An 18987-nucleotide genomic window follows, 5' to 3' on the forward strand; every position below is an offset into this window, starting at 1 on the left:
TGTTGTACTTTCGAAAATAGTTTGGCTCTGTATGATTCTATGATGTTGCCATCAGGGACCTGGCCAATCAACGGTATTCCATTACGAGAGATCTTGCTTTTTTAATAAACCATGTGAGTGAGCATTATCCATCAATTGATAAAAGCGATCATAAAAAAATGTACCCGATTCAATGAGTGTTGTTGATTTTCTACCTTTGTACTGTAGCTCCCCAATAGCACCATGTAAAGCATCAAAGAATCCCAATATGCACTCCATTTGTTGCCAATCTTCGTATGTTAATGAGTTGTGTGTCTCGGTGGGCACCAACATCTATCAAACGTACTATGGCTTGAAGGCCTTGATAGGTTTGAGGGACTGCTTCGGACTCCATAGCACTTGTGGGTATGTTGGAGCTTGCAGTTGGCACCTTCCTGGTAGGAGCAATGGTAGGTCCTTTTGGTGCTTCTCCCTTTTTAGGAGCAGGCTCTTATGTACCTTCCATGCACACTATTGATGTGGAATGAGAAGTAGAAGCCGTACATAGTGCTCGTCTCAGGGGGGGTCACTATGTATAAACCCTCTATATCACGTGTGTTCAAGGCCTATTTCTAAAATCCCTTATCTGTAAATTTTTCATTAATAAAATGTACCCCTTTTCTATACAAATCTGTAAATTTTTTCCAAAACTATTTTAAATAGTCCCTTATGTATATTTATTTTTGTAACTTTTTGAAATAAAAAATGTCCTTCTATTGAACTCAGGTGATAGGGTTACATATGATGAGTGACCCCCCGAGACATAGTGAAGTGCTCTTACGACCCATCTAGGCACGCTAGGGGATTGGGCATCAAATTTTCCCTTTGTTACAACAGGTTCTTGTGCTGTTGCTCCTTTTTTAGGAGTAGGTTTATGTGTTACTATTGCAGTCATGGACAATGGCTTTGCTTGCAACACAAGAACTCATGGGTAGAGTGGAGTCGCCTACAATCTTTCCTTTGTGCAATTCTTTTTGATGGGCTAGCAATAGTTTCTTATGCTCTTAGGCACCCATCTAGGCATGCTGGGGGATTGGGCTTCAAATTTTCCCTTTGTTACAATAGGTTCTTGTGCTATTGCTCCTTTTTTAGAAGTAGATTTTTGTGTTACTATTGCAGTCATCGACTATGGCTTTGCTTGCAACACAAGAACTCATGGGCAGAGTGGAGTCGCCTACAATCTTTCCTTTGTGTAATTCTTTTTGATGGGCTAGCAATAATTTCTTATGACTCTACATCCATGTTAGGAGTAGGTTCTTGTGGTAGTATTGCTGCCTTGCCACTGGATGGGCTTGTGAACTTGGTATCAAGGGGTCTTCCAAGGGTAGGTGCAGTTGGGTGGTGGAAAGTCTTAGGCACCCAGATATACTAGCTACCTTAGTATCCTTGAGCTTGAAGTAGCCACTTAGGAATCCATCTAGGGTGGCTTCTTTGTGTTTTTCCTTTTGATGCCCATTTTCTTGCTTGATATTTCCTTGGTTCTTGCAGTCGAATTAGTGTGGGAACTAAAGGTCAAAGAAATGCTGCATGTTGAGGTCGACTCTTTGAAGATTGTAGAGTAGGGCTGAAGGAACTCTTTTAAAAATGCATTATGAATACTTCCCCTTAGAGGAAGAGGTAGGGGTAGGGATTGTCGATGTGGAAGGTACAGCTATTAGTGGCCCCTTTACCTATTCTTAGTGTCATGATGGTATTTTTGTGGAAGGTCACGGGCACCACCTTAATGTCAACAACAAAGGCAGACGAGGAAGCTTTGGTGGTACCTAGTGGACGTGCAGTTGTCTTGTGGACTAGGGCTGGTGCATTGTTAGACTTATAGGTCACCAAAGGACCTGAGATCCCAGGGTTGATCGACATGATTGAGGTGCAAACATCATTTGTTAGTGTTGCCATGCCCTCCCACCATTCAATTTGGCAATTCATTGCCCAACACCAAGTTCTTTCGAGGACGTATTTGTCCATGGCACCTGAAGGCATCACATAACATTGACTTGCCACACTATGGTTATTTACTAATATGGGCAATTCCACACAACCTATGGTGGGCTAGATTTGACCATTTACCCTGCGTACCATGACCGGAGTAGTTTCTAAGGTTATTTCAAATGTCAAGAGTATGATGCACACCTTGTATCATATCAAGCTATGGCTTGCCCTAGGGTTTGTAAAGGCTTCCATGGAGCAAATAGTTTCCCTAAATTGACTTCAGTCTAGCTGATGCAATGGTCATACCATCATCCATGGGGTTTAACCCTTCCATAGATGCCTGACAAATTATCACTAGGCCTAAGTGTTTTCCTTGGCTTGCTAGGGCTGTAGCTTCCTCTTTCAATCGCCGGTTCATGCAAGCAACTTTTTTCTTCAGCTCTTAGCATTAGGGGACCATAGTAGTGTTTGAGCTTACTACTGTTAATGTAACCATCCATTGCAACTCCAAAAATGGTTACTATATGACATGACCCTTGTGGGGTGAGCTCCGATGTCAAATGGTTTAGAACTATCTACAATGGTCCCAATGCTACAGTTAGGAGAGACAAGAGTGGTTTCTTTGCCATTGACTCCACCATTACCCTGGACCAATGAAAGTGATACTTTTATTCTTCCAGAGCATTGTGAATAGGTACATACTAATGAATTGATTAAAAGATAATATATTCATTTTCAAACAAATGTTGGTAGATTTTCGTATATATATATATTTATACTTAAGCATAAATGAATTTGTATCTTCAACATAGGTGGTCTTTTGTCCGGATCGTTTGGATCCAAGATGGTGGTACGTGGTCCAAGTTGCTCCTCGAAGCAAACATATTTTTGAAGAAAGCCGGAATGTGGATACGAAGATGCTAATAGAAGATCTGAATAATGATGCCGATAGATCTAGGGAAGGGGGTGAAGATGGTGATATGGGCCATGAAGAAGGTGATAATAATGACACTGTAATGGAGGAAGGTGGAGATCATGACTTTGGGAAAGAAGAGGGAGAACTAGAGGCCGATAAACTAGAGGATCAAGTCTTAGGTAGACATACAATAGGGGATGATGATGTAGGTGATCAATTGTATCTAAACTTTGAGATAGACATATTTGGCACTCAAGAATTGGCTCAAGACAAAGCCATCGATGTAAATGCTACTAATTCCTATGTATAATTTGGCCCTCACATTTTTATAGTGACATTTTGTACATGAATTTGTATGTTAAGTTCACTATCAATATATGGGTGTTTTGATCTCAATTCTGGTGTACGTACTCTTATATTTTTGTCTTTCAAATGACCAAACTTGTGGTCCAAAATTATTTTGGGACCCTTGGAAATGACATTTTGTAAAAATGTCGATATGGAAAATTATACCCAGAAGTCGGTGCAAGCGTCAATGGAAGGGTTGGTAGTAGTCAGTATGTATGTTGGTATAGGGGTCGATATATACCAACCTCTATAGCTATATACATACCAACTACCATACTGACTGAAATTTTGACATCTACACCGATAGTTTCTATGCACGCCAACCATACCGATGATGATCTTTGTGCCCACTCCCATGAAGCATCAATAGACAGCGTCGGAAACATGGATGCAGTGTCTACTCTTTCACAAGTAGAAGGATAATAAGGTAGATAATGAGTATATTCCTTCAAACAATAGCAATGTAGATCGAATAGTAAACTTTAACTATGAAGTGACTTTGACTATTCTTCATGCAATGTGGACCAAAACACAAGCATTAACTAAGAATCTTCTATCAATGAATCATCCCTGATCTTGCGTTAAGCATTCAACAACAAAAAATGCCCAAAATTGTAATGTAAAAAATAGAGTAATTTGGAGGGCTTGATTCAAGCTCTATGAAGCATATCTAAAGGGGCTTTTTATGTGCAATTAACACTCTTACACCTAAGAATGTTCACCTAGGAGGACTGCCAAAAAAACATGAAGAGTTGCTCATGAGAATAGTGCCTTCTTCGACTGGTCTTTATGTGGATTCTCCTTGCTCTAGCAAGCATTTGAGCTCAAACTTCAACACAAGGTGGCTTGTGGCATTCGCCACTCGTGGCTAGGAGGAATCGATGAATGGTCATGGCTATGGGTGGAATTATGTGAAAGGTTGCCGAGCAAAGAAATGGTCAGCATGGGAAATAGAAGTGAAATGTCAGGGAAATCTTGGAGCCAAACGTGTGCCCCAAGGGGGGGAAAATTAAGTTCAGAGGGCTCTAGAAATGATCGTGTGAGAGCAGAGAATAGAGCTAAGAAAATTCTAATGAGAAAGAGGGCAGAAATGAAGAAGAAGTTGGAGAGTGGAGAAGAAGATGATGAGGTGGCATTTTGAAGCTAGAATGGGCTAGGGGCTCAAGGTGGGTAGAAAGGATTTGATACCACATGTTGGGGAGTGGGATAGAAGGAGAATATCATGGAAGAGGGTGTGGGAACCACAGGGCAAAATGTGCCATTGATTTGAGAGGAAGTCCTCTCTTTTATAGAATGGGAGAGAGGGTGGCCTAGATCATAGGCACCTCTCCAACATAAAAAGAAATCAATCCCTACATAATAGGGACCCCTAAATATAAGGCACCTCCCCATGTGGGGGCCTTTGCATTACATCATTGCTTGTGTCATAGTCTAAACACAATCATAGCACTTAGTGTGCTACACACACACACACACACACACACACACATGATCATAGGAAAAGCCCTTGATCACACAATTCCCAACATTAAGGAACACAAAAAGCATGAGAGCGAATGTCCTTGAAAGAGATAGGTGCATGGAAATAAGCCAAGATAGATACTGTGAGAAATTTTTTTTTTAAGAGAGACAAAAAGCCAAGTCATAGATGCTAAATGAATCTGGCTATTGTAGTATGATGGAGAATGTCTTGTACAAGTTATAACCTATAGGTGATAGGACAAGACACGAGTATCTAATCATATTCAATATATTCCCCTCATATTACCTAAACTTCATAAAAAATGGCTATATCTAATCATCCATTGGCCCATGAGGATGGGAATTAAGGCATATATGGCATCTCCAAGGGAATTTGAAAAATGGACCGTAAGACAATTTTTCTAAAATATTGTATGAGAAATCTCTACATCCTAAAATGGCAAATTTTAAGGGATTATAATTAATATATAGGCTTGTCATCCTTGCTATTAATATATTTAAGTTTTTTAATACCACATTATTCATTTGAATAATTATCTTGAAATTATATTCTACCTAAAATTTTGAAATTAGCTGACCAACACTTAACATCTCATAAACATGATTACACTTTTAACTTAGTTAAAAATTGTATAATTTGAGAATCTTCTAATCCTGCTAGGATGTTTGCCAAATCAGAGACCTCAGTTGAGCTACCACCCAATTATTTTGTGTAATTATAAAACTATGCATGCAATATTTTTGCCACACCTACCTATTTGTACTCTTGAATCAAACATCTCACCTTTCACAAACATGAAGTCAAAAAATTATCTTTCATACCCATTAATACCACATACTTGCTCTTGTATTCCTAAATGCAACCTAGTCTCACATTTTTCACCTTTGACTACATCATATTTTGAAAATCTTACATCCCCACACATGGTCTTGCACCTCACTAAAAGTGCCTTTAGCATTCGTGTCTACTCTAGATACTTAATGTCTCTATGTAGGTGTCCTGCAGTGTACCTTTATACAAGTACCCTATTTTTAAAAACCCCTCCTTGACTCTTGGATGGTATCATATATGCTAGTTTCTCCCCCTTCCATTTAAACGACTAACCCTTAAATTGTTGAACTTGTACATTGAAGACTAAAAATATGTATTTATGTATACAACGTTTGATGACTACACTCCCTTGGCAATCCCATTACCTTGTTCACTTTATGTTGAGGTCTCCCAATTATTCCCCCTTCTCTACACCTAAGTTGGAAGATTGAATAAGATTTTAAAATCCAGAACTAGTACTAGTTGAGCCAATGCATTTGAAGGGAGCAACAAAGAGTAGTCAAATAAAAGGACACCCTCAAACTCGGGGGGTTCACCTCAAAAACATTTAGTGTACCACGTGCATGCAAAAGGAGGGGTATTTTAATTCAACTTTTTGAAAAAATTTAACAAGATTACCATAACAGGAGGGGTTTTTTAATTTAATTTTAGGAAAAAATAACTTACTTCATAGGTAAAAAGGGGTGTTTTTATTTGGGAAAAAATTTTAGTTGAGGGATTTTTAAAATACCCCTTAAACACACGTGATACATAGGATTTCTTAGTAGTGCAGTCCCTGAGCCCTCAAAGACCAAGAAAGTACCAGATGGCTAATTGACTATAAAGGGAAAATTGAAATCTTGGAAAAAAGTTAGAGAGCTAGTCGTGCCCAAGCATTGGAGGAAGCAATGATGAGTAGTAAGCTGAAGGGTGACATGTAGTGTTAATTTGAAAGATCAAGAAAATATCAAATGGCAATGACGAGTAGTAAGCTGAAAGGTGACACGTAGTGCCAATCTAAAAGATCAAGAAAATATCAAATGGCAATTGACATCAGACCTATAAACGAGTTAAAGATACACCAACCAAAACGAGTTAAAGATGCACCAACCAAGAATAGATAACTTTAAGGCTCTTTCAAGAAATTCTTCAAGCAACATGGCCTATAGATGGACACATAGACTACTAAGGACGAAAGGAATTCAGTCCTTATTCTCAAAGACAAAGAGAGCACTAGATGGCAAGTTACATCTTAGAAAGAGGATTAAAAAGCAACCAACAATAGGTACCTTCAACCCCCTTCAAGCATAATGGCTTACAGATGGGTAGAAAGGAATGGAGGGGTAGTTGAGTTCTTATTATTTGTAGTATGGTATCAAACTACACATGTAGGACTCAAATTTTAGAACCGATGTAGTCTTAAAGGATATCAAAATGGGTCTTTGCATGTGGGTCATGCATTCGTGAAACTCAAACCTCAAGAAATTTAGAAGTTATTATTTTGAATTGAGTAAGAAAGCACAGGAAAAGCCTTTCTGGATGCATATTAAAATATATCTTTTTGTAAACTAAGAGATCAAAGAAAACATAGGAAAAGCTTTGTTGGATGCGTATTTAAATATATATGTTTGTAAACTAAGAGAACATGATAGACCCTTCTTCTTTCAAACAAAGAATTTAAACCATCATCTCTCTCTCTCTCTCATGTGCGCATGTACTCTTCTCGGCCTACATCCATGCTTGGAAAGGGCTTGCCAATAGTTTAGTTGAGATTGAGAAAACTTAAATGTGGTAGGGACAGGGTAGGGGTAGGCCATGGGTTAGCATTTTCAACAAGTAAAGATGACCCTGTCCCTACCACATTTAAGTTTTCTCAATCTCAACTAGTTACTAAACTATACCAAATATTGACAAGCCCTTTCTAAGCATTTCGTAAATTGTGAGACTATGATAGACCCTTGAGCGGAATTTCGTAAATTGAGATACCATAGAAGATGTTTCTTCTTTCTTAAAAAACAAAGAATTAAAATCATCATCTTGAATTGTTTGTCTATCTATTTGTCTGTCTATGTATGTCTGTCTGTCTCTTTTTCTTCCATGCCCTACATCCATGTCAATATGTGGTTGAGATTAGTTGAGATTGAGAAAACTTAAATGCAGTGGGGAGACCTTTTTGGCCTACCCGTCGGGTAGATCTTATTGGGATTTTGAATTTCAAAAATTCATGCAAGGCGTTGAAGTGGTCAAAGTTTCACTTACTATTTCCCTCCCTTGAAATCTTCTCTCTCTCTCTCTCTCTCTCTCTCTCTTCCCCCTACTCCCAACCAATCTCTCTCTCTCTTCCCCCTACTCCCAACCTCCACGCACACCACTTGTAATCCTTCCTCCTTCCTCTCTTCTACTACTGCTGTTTTTTTCCTAGGCGTAAATGATAAAACTCAATTCATTTCTTTCACTTGTTGCCTACGCGGCTGCTGAGCTTATGCTGGAGTTTTATTTTTATATTAATAAAATTTCTTTTTTGCGCGGAAAAAAAGAAAGAAAGAAAAGATCCATAGCTGTGGTATACCTGAGGTAACTGATTGACTATAAGTATGTAAACGATAGTACACCGTCTTCAACCACATTTCAAGCTTAGAAGTAGCGGCTATGTCGTCTTTCTACAGTAAGCCTTACGCCCAGCTTCTCCTTCCCGCATCAGCTCAACGCATCATCTGCACCACCCTCGACTCCTTCAGCCTCAAGGTGCCATCTGCTCCCTCGCCCGGCTCACTGGCATGCACCGTTCATGCTGCTTATAATGCGGCGACACCACCCAAGGAGACGCTCCTGTCGCCACTACCTTCCCACGATTCGCCCGTCACTTCAACCGATGTAGGCCAGCTGCAGACAGCATTACCCGTGAAGCAGGCCACCTGCAAGCGCCGCATTCCGTTGCATCCTTATGGTGCCGGAAGTTTCGTACGAGTGGACAACGCGTTGATCTACCGTCAAAGATTTGTTATCCGTTCATACGAGGTGGGATCCGACCAGAAGGCTTCCATTGAAACGATTACAAATCTTTTTCAGGTGATCCCTCTTCCACTCGATTGAAACGTAAACCTCTTTAGTTTGTCATTGACGATCATTACGGGGCTCGAGGCTCGTCTTTCAATTTAAGGATGTGGCGTCTTCTGTTTTTTCGGATATTCTACAGTTGAAGGGAGAGGGAGAGAGAGAGAGAGAGAGAGAGGAGATTCATGAAAAGTGACATTTGCGGTTACATTGCTTACAAGCGGATGCTCATCCCTTAGTGCCTTTTGTGGGGCTTACTCGCAGGAAACGGCGCTGAATCATGTTGGCATGCTCGATTTCGTGGGAGATGGAATGGGAAGGACACATGCAATGATGCAGAACGGGCTTATCTGGATTGTCACTAAAATGCAAATCCAAGTAACGCGATACCCTGTCTGGTACAAGAAAGTTTTGAATCCTCGTGGCTTCAAAATGCACGCCATCAACGAGAAGCAATGCGATTCAACTCATTTACGTAATTGCAGGGGGGAGGCTGTTGAGATCGACTCCTGGGTCAGCGGCTCTGGCAAGCATGGTATGCGGCGAGACTTCTTAGTTCGTGATGTGTCCACCTGTGAGATTATTGCGCGAGCAACCAGGTAAGGTGAACGAATGGAGGCTGAAGCAACACCAATAGTATCATGCGGCGGTGCGCTCTGTTCAGACCTTATATCATCGTCCTCTTTAATCGGACGTTGAGCTAACTATGAGTTTTTTGCTTGAGTGGGTGATCGTATATATCACAGCAATTGGGCCATGATGAATCAAGAACTGAGGAGGCTGTCCAAGATGCCGGACGAAGTTAGAGAAGAGATCTCTACCGTGTTTGTGGATAGATCTGCTTTTGAAGAGCAGTCTTGTACGAGGATACCAATGCTCGACAACTCTGCTCCCTACATCAAGACTGGGCTAGTGGTAAGTGTGTTTCTCATTAAATACTTAGAAGTTGAGGCAATGAGGTCTGAATCTCGTGGTTCTTGAGCTAATGGTACAATGGGTTGGACCCTGAACTAACTCTCTTGGCCCAAGTGGAACCGCAGCCACAACTTCAGGACGTGGATATGAATCAACACGTAAATCATGTCAAGTACATAGGCTGGTTACTTGAGGTAAGGCCCGGTCTTTCTTTCTCGCACTGGTTGAGAGCAACGCCTTGTAGAGGACAAATACTAGAGTTTGCCCCGAGAAACAAATACTAGACTCAACTCAACTCAATTACAAAACAAGTTCACATGAATATAGTGTTAAGGAGTGCTTAGAGGAAGCTAACAATTTTTTAAAGGTGTTTGGCTATTTGAAAGGCTGTTTTAGCCGCCTTGGAAGAATGATCTCCATATATTGCAGAAGCCCAACTCAATGAACTTTAAGAAAAATTACACAAAGGAGAATCTAATTCTTTACTTAGCTCTACTAAGTCTCCTAAAGAGATAGGCTTGCAAAAATATTGCCTGAATAAGAGCGTAGGCATTGCCTTGTGCTTTTTTGGCTGCGAAATTAATTATGTACAAGGCAATTGATGGGCAGGATGGGAGAAAGGGTTGAGAGAAGTAAAGACAGGTTTTTTTTTTTTGGGGTGTGTGTGTGTGAGAGAGAGAGAGAGAGAGAATAATTTTGTGTGTGTGTGTGTGTGTGTGTGTGTGTGAGAGAGAGAGAGAGAGAGAGAGAGAGAGAGAGAGAGAGAACAGTTGTGTGTGTGTGTGTGTGTGTGTGTGTGAGAGAGAGAGAGAGAGAGAGAGAGAGAGAGAGAGCAGCTAAACAAAGCTACACACCATACAAGGAGCTTCTTTAAAAAGGCATTTGAAAAATAGGTCTAGTTTGAACTTGGAAAATCACACAAAGGGGGATCCAAGTCTTCCTAGTGCTAAAAAACAGATAACAAGTGCAAAATCACACTAAGCAACTTGCAAGTCCTTGCAAAATGACATGACACAAATATTAAATCTTTCTTCAAAGGCTCTTTCTCTTGATATGGTCGATATCGACATAAAGTAGCGTATTATGATGACACGATTTGATTTGTTGAGCCATTATTTCACCTCTACATTAGAGTGCACTCTAGGATATGACATTGGACCATTATTGCACCTTCTATAGTGAATTCATGCAAGGGGCATGGTCGGAGGAAGCCATGTTTTCACCAAGAAGGTTTCGATGAGAGCATCGAGGTCACCTTGCTCGTAATTAGCACAGTAGGCCACCATGTCTCATGCACATTTGATAGACCGTGGATAGACCATTTGCAAGGCCAAGGTATGATGTAATTATTGTGGATCGTATATTTATAGTTACATCTTTTTAGGAAAAGAAAAATGAGCACTCTTTGTCCTACATTTTATGTAACTCTATTATGTCAAAGTTATCAGACCTACCTTCTTTTTCCATTCATGCAAATGGGTGTGGGAATTTTGCTAACAATGGCTTATATGGATGCAGAGTATTCCAGAATGGTTACGGGTCTCGTATGACCTCAAAAGCATCATCCTAGAATATAAAAAGGAGTGTAGCCGTGTTGACATTGTGACCTCTTTAACGAGACCAAGGTCTAATCTTGATACTTCCCTTGACATGTACCACCACAACCAAGAGCTGACCACAACTATGCCTCTTGAAACCAACACCATTTCCATTAGAGGGTCGAAGTTGTTAATGCCATTGCAATTTGAACACCTTTTGCGCTTGCAAGATGCCAAGAGTGAAGTCTTACGTGGCAAAACAGAGTGGCAGCCCAAGAGTTAATAGTGAACGACTAATAGATTACCTAAAGCAACATGTGAGTAATATAACTTTCAAAACTAATGTCCATTTGATTTGTGGGAATGATGGAAGGATCAACATGGGTACATTGCATAGTGTGTAATGGCTCGTGTGACTATCTTATAGTCCAAGCAATATGAAATGTTTACTTTTTCATATTCAAAATATTATAATTATCAAGCTTAAGTTTTGTGTTGAATGGAATTGTAGAGTCATGAACTTTTTTATTATTTATATGGAAAAGTGCTAATAAAAGCTTTGGTGGGAGGAACTTAATTATATTGCAAGAGATTGGCAAAATTTTGACATAAATTCCTATAGAATTTGTGAAGAAAATAAAAATTTTCTAAGTTTAAAACTACCAACATTATCTTTGATACAGAATTGCTGATATATCTATCAATTGCCAATGGTTTCTCGAAGCATAGTGGGCCAAAATTTGCACTGATAGAATGGGTTGGTAATAACGTTAATATTTAGTTTGATTGGTGACAACAATACTTTGCGTAATAGCATTGATATTTGTATTAAATGGCTCATTGGCCATCACTAACGCTATGTAAATTTTTAAAAAATTGGGAGATAGAATGGGATCACTTTGAGCACTATTTTATTTCTCACTATAAGTTGCCATGTTATTCGTTAAGGTGCACATAAGTAGCATGCTAAAAAGGATATGAAATATGTAAATTGAAAATGTTACAAAAGGCCCTTTAAAGGTAGATATTAAAAACTTCAAGTGTGAGATGTATTACAAAAACCTTTGAAAGGGGGATACAAATTGATACTCAACTGCATAAAAAGGGAGACAAAAGAATGTACAAATGCACTATACCATAATAAAAAGACTACTATAGCCTCATAATATAATGGGCAATCTAAGTTCAATGAGATCAAGGACCTATATCAATTGTTTTGGTCCTGATTGCAACACTTGTCCTCTCCTTCCATTCAACAAGACTATGTTTGGAAAAGGGCTTTTGTGAACTTAGTTGGCACTTATGATGATGTGGTAATCTTCTAATCGAACTGAATTAACCCAAGTCTAAGAAAACTTAACCATGGTCCAAGCAACTGAACCTAACCATAAGCTTACAAAGGTTGACCTTAGCCATAGTGAGAGCCTTATCTGCCATGTGTCACTTTTGTGAACCTTAGGAAACCTTAGAAAGAAACCTTTGAAGCTACAGAGGAATTGCAATCACGATGGCTCGCAAAGGTGTGCGATTTCTTCTGGAGATTTCACATCACGGTCTCGAAAGCTTATGCAGAAAGTTTGTGAGCTAGGAGTCATCGATGAGATGGAGCATCATTGTGGTGACGTAGGAACATGCCACTTGATTGCTCAGTATTTTGGTGGAGTAGTCCATTGTGGGAGCTTCCTTGCTTCCTTGTTGTGAGGAGAGAGTTGTTGGTTCACTCTTTGTTTGTTGTGTGCCTTGTATATGCAGGAGCTATTGCTGTTGGACAACTATTAATCGTGGAGCGAGGCGAGGTATTGGGAGATGGAGGAGCAAGTTGAAGGTGCTTGTTGGTAGCTGGAGAGTTTTGCATAGAGCTTCTTCATTGGAGGTAGCAATTCGGGAGCCGTTGGAGGTCGCCTGCTATTACGAGGCTGAGGCATCGCATGGAGGAGTCACTTTCGTGAAGTTTGTAGAAGGCATATTGACGATGTAGTTATTGAGCCGTTGGCAGCTATTGGAGTAGCTTAGTATGTTCAGCTTGCGTGTTCTTGTCGCCCTCAAGGAGAAAGGCATTTCTTATGAATATCACGAGGAGGACTTGGGGAACAAGAGCCAGCTCCTCCTCTCTTCCAACCCCAGCCACAAGAAAATCATTGTCTTGATTCACAATGGGAAGGCTGTCTCTAAGTCCCTCATAATCGTCCGGTACATCGATGAAGCTTGGCCCTCCTCTGAGAAGAATTCCTTCCTAAGGATCCTTACCAGCAAGCCGTTGCTCACTTTTGGGATGATTATGTAGACAAGAAGGTGTATGAAGCGGGGGCCCGGATCATCGAAAGCCCCAAAGGCAAACTCCAAGAACAAGCCAAGAAAGACTTCATCGAGGTTTTCACAAGACTAGACTCTGCTTTACACGATGTAGCTGGTAGACTCCATTGGTCTGGTGGACATTGCTCTAGCACCTTTCATCTGCTGGTTCATGAGTTATGGGACGCTAGGCAAATTAAAGATCTCGGATGAGACACAGCTCAATTACTGGCTCCAAAGTGACGCCTGTCATCTAGAGCTTGCATGTTGAAGGCTTTGAAGGTGCTGGATCTGCGGGATAGTTGTGGGAGCTACCGTGGGCTGTGGATACAGTTTCGGAGGCTCATGAGGTGTAGAATGTTTTTACTAGATTGGAGGTCAGACAACAAAATATAAAAGACTAGCGCTCTCTCTCTCAAACATGATGGATACAAATCTCTAATTGGAAGATTTAGTCAAGAGACACCACGAGTACCTAAGCTGTGCCTACAACTAATCTCGGGGAGGTCACTCATCATATGTAACCCTATCACGTGAGTTCAACAGAAGGATATTTTTAATTCCTAAAATTTACAGAAATAAATATACATAAGGGACTATTTAAAATAGTTTTGGAAAAAATTTACAGATTTGTATAGAAAAGGGGTACATTTTATTAATGAAAAAATTTACAGATAAGGGATTTTAAATATAGGCCTTGAACGCACGTGATATAGAAGGTTTATACATAGTGACCCCCCTGAGCAACTAATCAAGGAGAGCTAGAACTAAGCTCTGATACCATGTAAAAGTAAGGGATCAAGCTCTCTTAGTCATGAGAAAACATTTTAATGAAACACTAATCTAAGGAGGATGCAACCTAAGTGCAAACATGATGAAGAGAGTGCTCATGACATGTACCCCAAGTCAATTAGGTTCCAAGATAGATTAGCTTGGACTCATAAAGACAATCTTGAGTGAATGTGCATTTCTTCCTTCTTATCAACAATACATGATAGGCCTCTTATAGAGAGTGCCCTTTGAATAGTCAACACATGTGGGATCCTCTGATCCACATCTCTCCTTGTGGATATCCTCGATCCACATCTCCACATCATGTAGTCCATATCCTAGGGTGGCTACTTTGATTCTTTCCTTAGCACATACCTTAGCCTTTAATCTATGTGCTCATGGCACCATATCTCTCAACACCATTGGCTTTCATCATCACTTAGGTCACACACTAGACACCTCATAGCACTAGATGTGCTTCTATAACACACACACACACATGCAACACACACACACATGTGACTCCCCTAGATGCACACATGCACCTTAGAGCAAGCCCTTGATCATACTTATCCCAACATACCCCCCCACAAGGGTTTGCCTCTTGCAATGTCAAGGATTCATCCAGTCACATAGTTTCTCATGCCATCTCATGGGGGTCACACATGGCCATCTCATGGTGGTCAAGGATAAATCTATGGCTAGGATCTCATGCTAGCAAAGGTGCCCAAGGGTCAATGTTTACAAAATTGGGATAGACCAAACACATATCACATGGCCTACATCATATGGTGACCAGAGGTGATTTAAAAAAGACAAAACACATGAAATTCGTTTTGGAGTACTACTCCAGGTAGAGAACCTCAAAATTTGACCAAGTGATGATAAACAAAAATTCAAAGACAAGTTGCTCAGAAGGCAAAGTCCTTGTCTTCTGCCACAAAGTTGGATGCTTCATTTGTTGATGGAGTTCTCTCTTGAACGATATTTGTCATAGTCCTCTTTTTCTCATTGCAAAACTTTTCAGAGTGATTATTCTTGCCACAATAAGAGCAAGGGTTGATTTCATAACAATCCTTCTCAAGATGATTGTTTTTCCCACAGTGTTTGCAAGCCTTGTACTTGCTCTTTGAAAACTTCACTACAAGTGCTTCTGTGTGCATTTTTCCCGTTCTTGAAGTGTTCTTTCTTTCCTCTTCTTGTAAGGCACTGATGATGCCTTCTAATGTGGGTTGAGGAAGATTCTTCAAAGTAGTAACCACATAGTCAAAGTCTTGAGGAATGCTCTTTAAAAGCACTACCATAGCATCATCCTCAGTGACAAGAGAGTTAATTGAGGCTAGTTGTGTCATAAGATTCCTCATAGTGTTGACATGAGCAGCAACATTATCTCCCTCCATTTTAAGTTCAAAGAACTTAATTTTTAGATTTAATTTGGAAGTATGAGAGCTAGCACCAAACAATATGTCTAACTTATGCCATGCTTCAAAAGGGGATTCCAAATCTGAAATGTGGTGTACATAATCATCTCCCAATTCAACCTAATGCAATTATTGCATAGGCTTTATCTATCCTTTTTTCATCTGTAGGTGTAGTAGAGTCAGTGGCCTTTCCTTTACCTTTGGTTGTAGAACCTTCAGAGCTTGGCATTTTGACAAGAGATCAGTCCCAACTAAATTTCAATCTGAAATTGCATTCTCTGATCTATACTTTAGCATTACTTCAATCCCCCACATCTATGGAGCCTCCCACATCTACACCACCTCCCACATCTACACCGCCTCAGCATGAGATGGAGACTCAAATGCCCAAAACTATAAAAAATGCTTTGCAGAAGATTAGCTCAACTTGGAGGGCACAATTCACACAACTAGGAAGATTTTGAGAGGGCTTTTTTTGTAAAACTAAAGCTTGAATACCAAGGTAGATCCAACACAGAGCATAGGTGAAATAGTGTGCCTTCTTGTCTGCGAGAGCTACGCCTTCTTTGATTGTCTTTTCCTTGATTTCTTCTTGCTCCAACATGCATTGGCCTTCAAGACTCACCAGTAGCAAGCTCTAGACATGGACCAGCTTGTGCTAGAATGGCTCTGACAATGGATGAGCAGAAAGGCAGAATTACACATTTTTTCATATGCAGGTGATATACTCCATCTTTGGGGGAAATGCTCTGAGCCAAAGGAGCGCCCCATAGGGTAGAGTCTTCAGCTAGGAGGGCTTGGCAAAAGACGCAAGGGATGAGGAGAACAGAGCTAAGCCATTTCTGAAGAGGAAGGAAGAAGATGATGAGGTGGCACTACCAAAATGAGTTCTCTAAAGCCTACCAGCTCTGATACCAAAATGTAGAAGAGTGTGGAGTAGAAGAGATGCATCATGGCACAAAGAGAGAGAGCTCAAGTGAGGAAAAATCCATGTATTAGAATGAAGGAATGTCCTCCATTATATAGAAAGAGAGGATGGTGTAGGCACCTCCCCTATATTAGTGGCCATTAGCCCCTACATCAATGGGACTGGCCTAAATCAAAGGAACCTCCCATGTGGGGGCCTTTGGCTTACATCATCACTTAGGTCACACACTAGACACCTCATAGCACTAGATGTGCTTCTACAACACACACACACACACGTGACTCCCCTAGATGCACACATGCACCTTAGAGCAAGCCCTTGACCATACTTTTCCCAACAAAAGCAACATTATAAAAATTAAAAAAATCAGCTTAGGAACCTAGGGTGAGATAATGATGGCAACAATTGTTACCAATGGAGTTCTATGTCCTCCAACTCTAGCTTTGCAAAAAGGTTATTGGTGTTATCTGTAAAAAATTACTCATACTCATCTTTGGTTGTTGGCAAGTGTTCAACCACATGAGGCTACATCCAACTAGATTCATTCATGAGAGACTCACATAAAAAGAAAAGAGTTCATCACCCAAATGCAATAAATAATCAAAAAAGTAAGAAATAAATATACTTATGAAGGGTCATTGCCATAACATTCAAGGTGAGATGTCCACATGTCTTTTTGTGCCAGATACTTGTTGCACATCTCTATTGGTTCCATTTGTCAAGGCAATCCCAAAGCTCCTGTTTTTCCTTGTTTCTCCCTTATTTGTTCCAATCCTTCCAAGTTACAAGGAGTGGCCTTAGAAGAACAACCCTCACCACATCTTGAATTTCTAATTTATTATGCATCATCACCACTTGCATATGGTCAAGCATCCATTCACATAGCTTTATTCTATCTTTCCAAAAAGTATCATGTATCGATTGTGTAGCTTGTGTTCATTGGCTTGTATCAACCCAAATTAAATTTAAGTAGCATTATCATAATAATTTTTTATAATAGTGTTGGACTTTTGTAAGTCAATAACATACTATTTAAATTTGGAAATTTTGTATACATGGTGAAGATTTTTTATTTTTAGTTTCTTGAAGATGCTCAACTTTGATGTTTTAGTCAGTAGCATTAAAATTTATAAATTCTTATGCATAGTGTTATTGTACACAAAATAAATTTTTAGTAGTTTTCAAAAAACATCAAAGATTTATGTGTTAATTGTGAGACTCACTTGATGAGTTGCACAACCTCACAAATGGATGTTACAACATATATATTTGCAATCTCTCTCTCTCTCTCTCTCTCTCTCTCTCTCTCTCTCACACACACACACACACACACACACACACACACACACAATTAACTAGAAAAGAAATCAAGGCATGAGGCTAGGCACTAGGCATGGCGACGCTCGAGGGCCATGGAGGAAAAGGGAACGTGAGGGAAGAAGTGTTAACATAGGTGGGGAAAAGGGATTAAGAGGGGTGGGAATGAAGAGGGGGACTATGGCACAAGGGGGAAGGAAGAGGGGGAAGACGAGCATGTGCTTGATGGGAGGTGGAATGTAGAGATGGAGACATCAAGGGAAGAGAGTCATGCTTTATTTGAAAGGAAGGATGGGGGTGAAATCAAAGTACTAGCTAGGTGGCTTTACAAAAATAAGCATGTTACATCAAGGAATAGCCCCCTCCTTTTATAGCCAAGAGAGAGGGTCTCTCCCAATAAATGTTGAGATATCGAGCTCCACTCGCGATATGCCAGGGTGACTGTTATGGATTTATGTCACCGACTTGTTAGCTGGAGATGCGGTTGGTATACCGCCCATGAATAATAGCTGGATGACAGCTATCCTTATCTACTCTAGTTTGTGGCTCAGTTAGTATGCCACCTTAGTTAGTTGAGTTTGGTTTGAGACCCACATATAGGGTTCTTCTATTTCTTTGTATTTGAGTTCTTTTTGGCTTACACAACTAAGAAGAGGAAAACTATTTTCAGCCTCCACCTTTGTGTGTATTCCCCCAATTGTTTATGTGGGAAAGCCGCAAGTGAGACTCCTTCCCTCTCTCCCACAATCTTCACATGGTATCAGAGCCTTGTTCGTGGTAAGGAGCTCAAGAAAGCAAGCCAAGTTCGTGGTGTCCTGGTAAGAGGACCAGTGTTGCTTTCCTATTTCGAGTTTGGGAGCAAATCTCTGCAGGTAGCACAGCCAGAAGTGTAGGAGTGCACTGTTTTAGATTGAGACGCCCTTCGCGGTGTGGCGAGAGCGCAGTATATGCTCCGATTTGAGGCCATTTTGGGGCCCGTTTTGAAGGCGGAAGTTCTTCACAGGCACTCAGAAAAAGGCCCTATTTTTTGCTGTGCGACCACTACTACGCGGCTAGTCGGTGGAAAGCCGAGCTTCTGGCCGAGGGTCGAAGCTCACGCGAGGGAGAGAAGGTGCCTCTGGATTCTCAATCAATGTTTCCTGTGGCCGCAGAAATTGCATCGTATGCCTGTGTGCAGAGATATTGGGAGTTATAGATTCATGCCTGTTGCCTGTTGATACAAAATCGTCACTAGGAAGTGACTGTGTGGT

At 40.5% G+C, this 18987-nt stretch overlaps 1 protein-coding gene and 1 pseudogene across 1 annotated transcript; both read left to right on the plus strand.

Annotated features, from left to right (window-relative positions):
- The first annotated feature begins 6923 nt into the window (after positions 1–6923).
- On the plus strand, positions 6924–13571 carry LOC147882721 (putative glutathione S-transferase parC pseudogene; annotated as a pseudogene).
- LOC147882722 (palmitoyl-acyl carrier protein thioesterase, chloroplastic-like) lies at positions 8133–11476 on the plus strand. Its single transcript, XM_087400937.1, has 6 exons — positions 8133–8570; positions 8820–8953; positions 9041–9154; positions 9302–9470; positions 9596–9664; positions 10989–11476. The coding sequence occupies exons 1-6, from the start codon at positions 8151–8153 to the stop codon at positions 11289–11291; spliced, it is 1209 nt and encodes a 402-aa protein (XP_087257063.1). The 5' UTR covers positions 8133–8150; the 3' UTR covers positions 11292–11476.
- Positions 13572–18987: the final 5416 nt, after the last annotated feature.

Source organism: Dipteris shenzhenensis, chromosome 29 (genome assembly GCF_047967505.1).
Source record: "Dipteris shenzhenensis isolate YYH24624 ecotype China chromosome 29, Dip_SZ_1.0, whole genome shotgun sequence".
Taxonomy (NCBI): domain Eukaryota; kingdom Viridiplantae; phylum Streptophyta; class Polypodiopsida; order Gleicheniales; family Dipteridaceae; genus Dipteris; species Dipteris shenzhenensis.

What these genes read in the sequence shown, in the direction of transcription:
- LOC147882722 (XM_087400937.1), top strand. Translation starts at nt 8,151, where the DNA reads ATGTCGTCTTTCTACAGTAAGCCTTACGCCCAGCTTCTCCTTCCCGCA. An exon ending in ATTATTGCGCGAGCAACCAG is followed by an intron (nt 9,155 to 9,301) that starts GTAAGGTGAACG and finishes TATATATCACAG; the next exon opens with CAATTGGGCCATGATGAATC. An exon ending in ACATAGGCTGGTTACTTGAG is followed by an intron (nt 9,665 to 10,988) that starts GTAAGGCCCGGT and finishes ATATGGATGCAG; the next exon opens with AGTATTCCAGAATGGTTACG.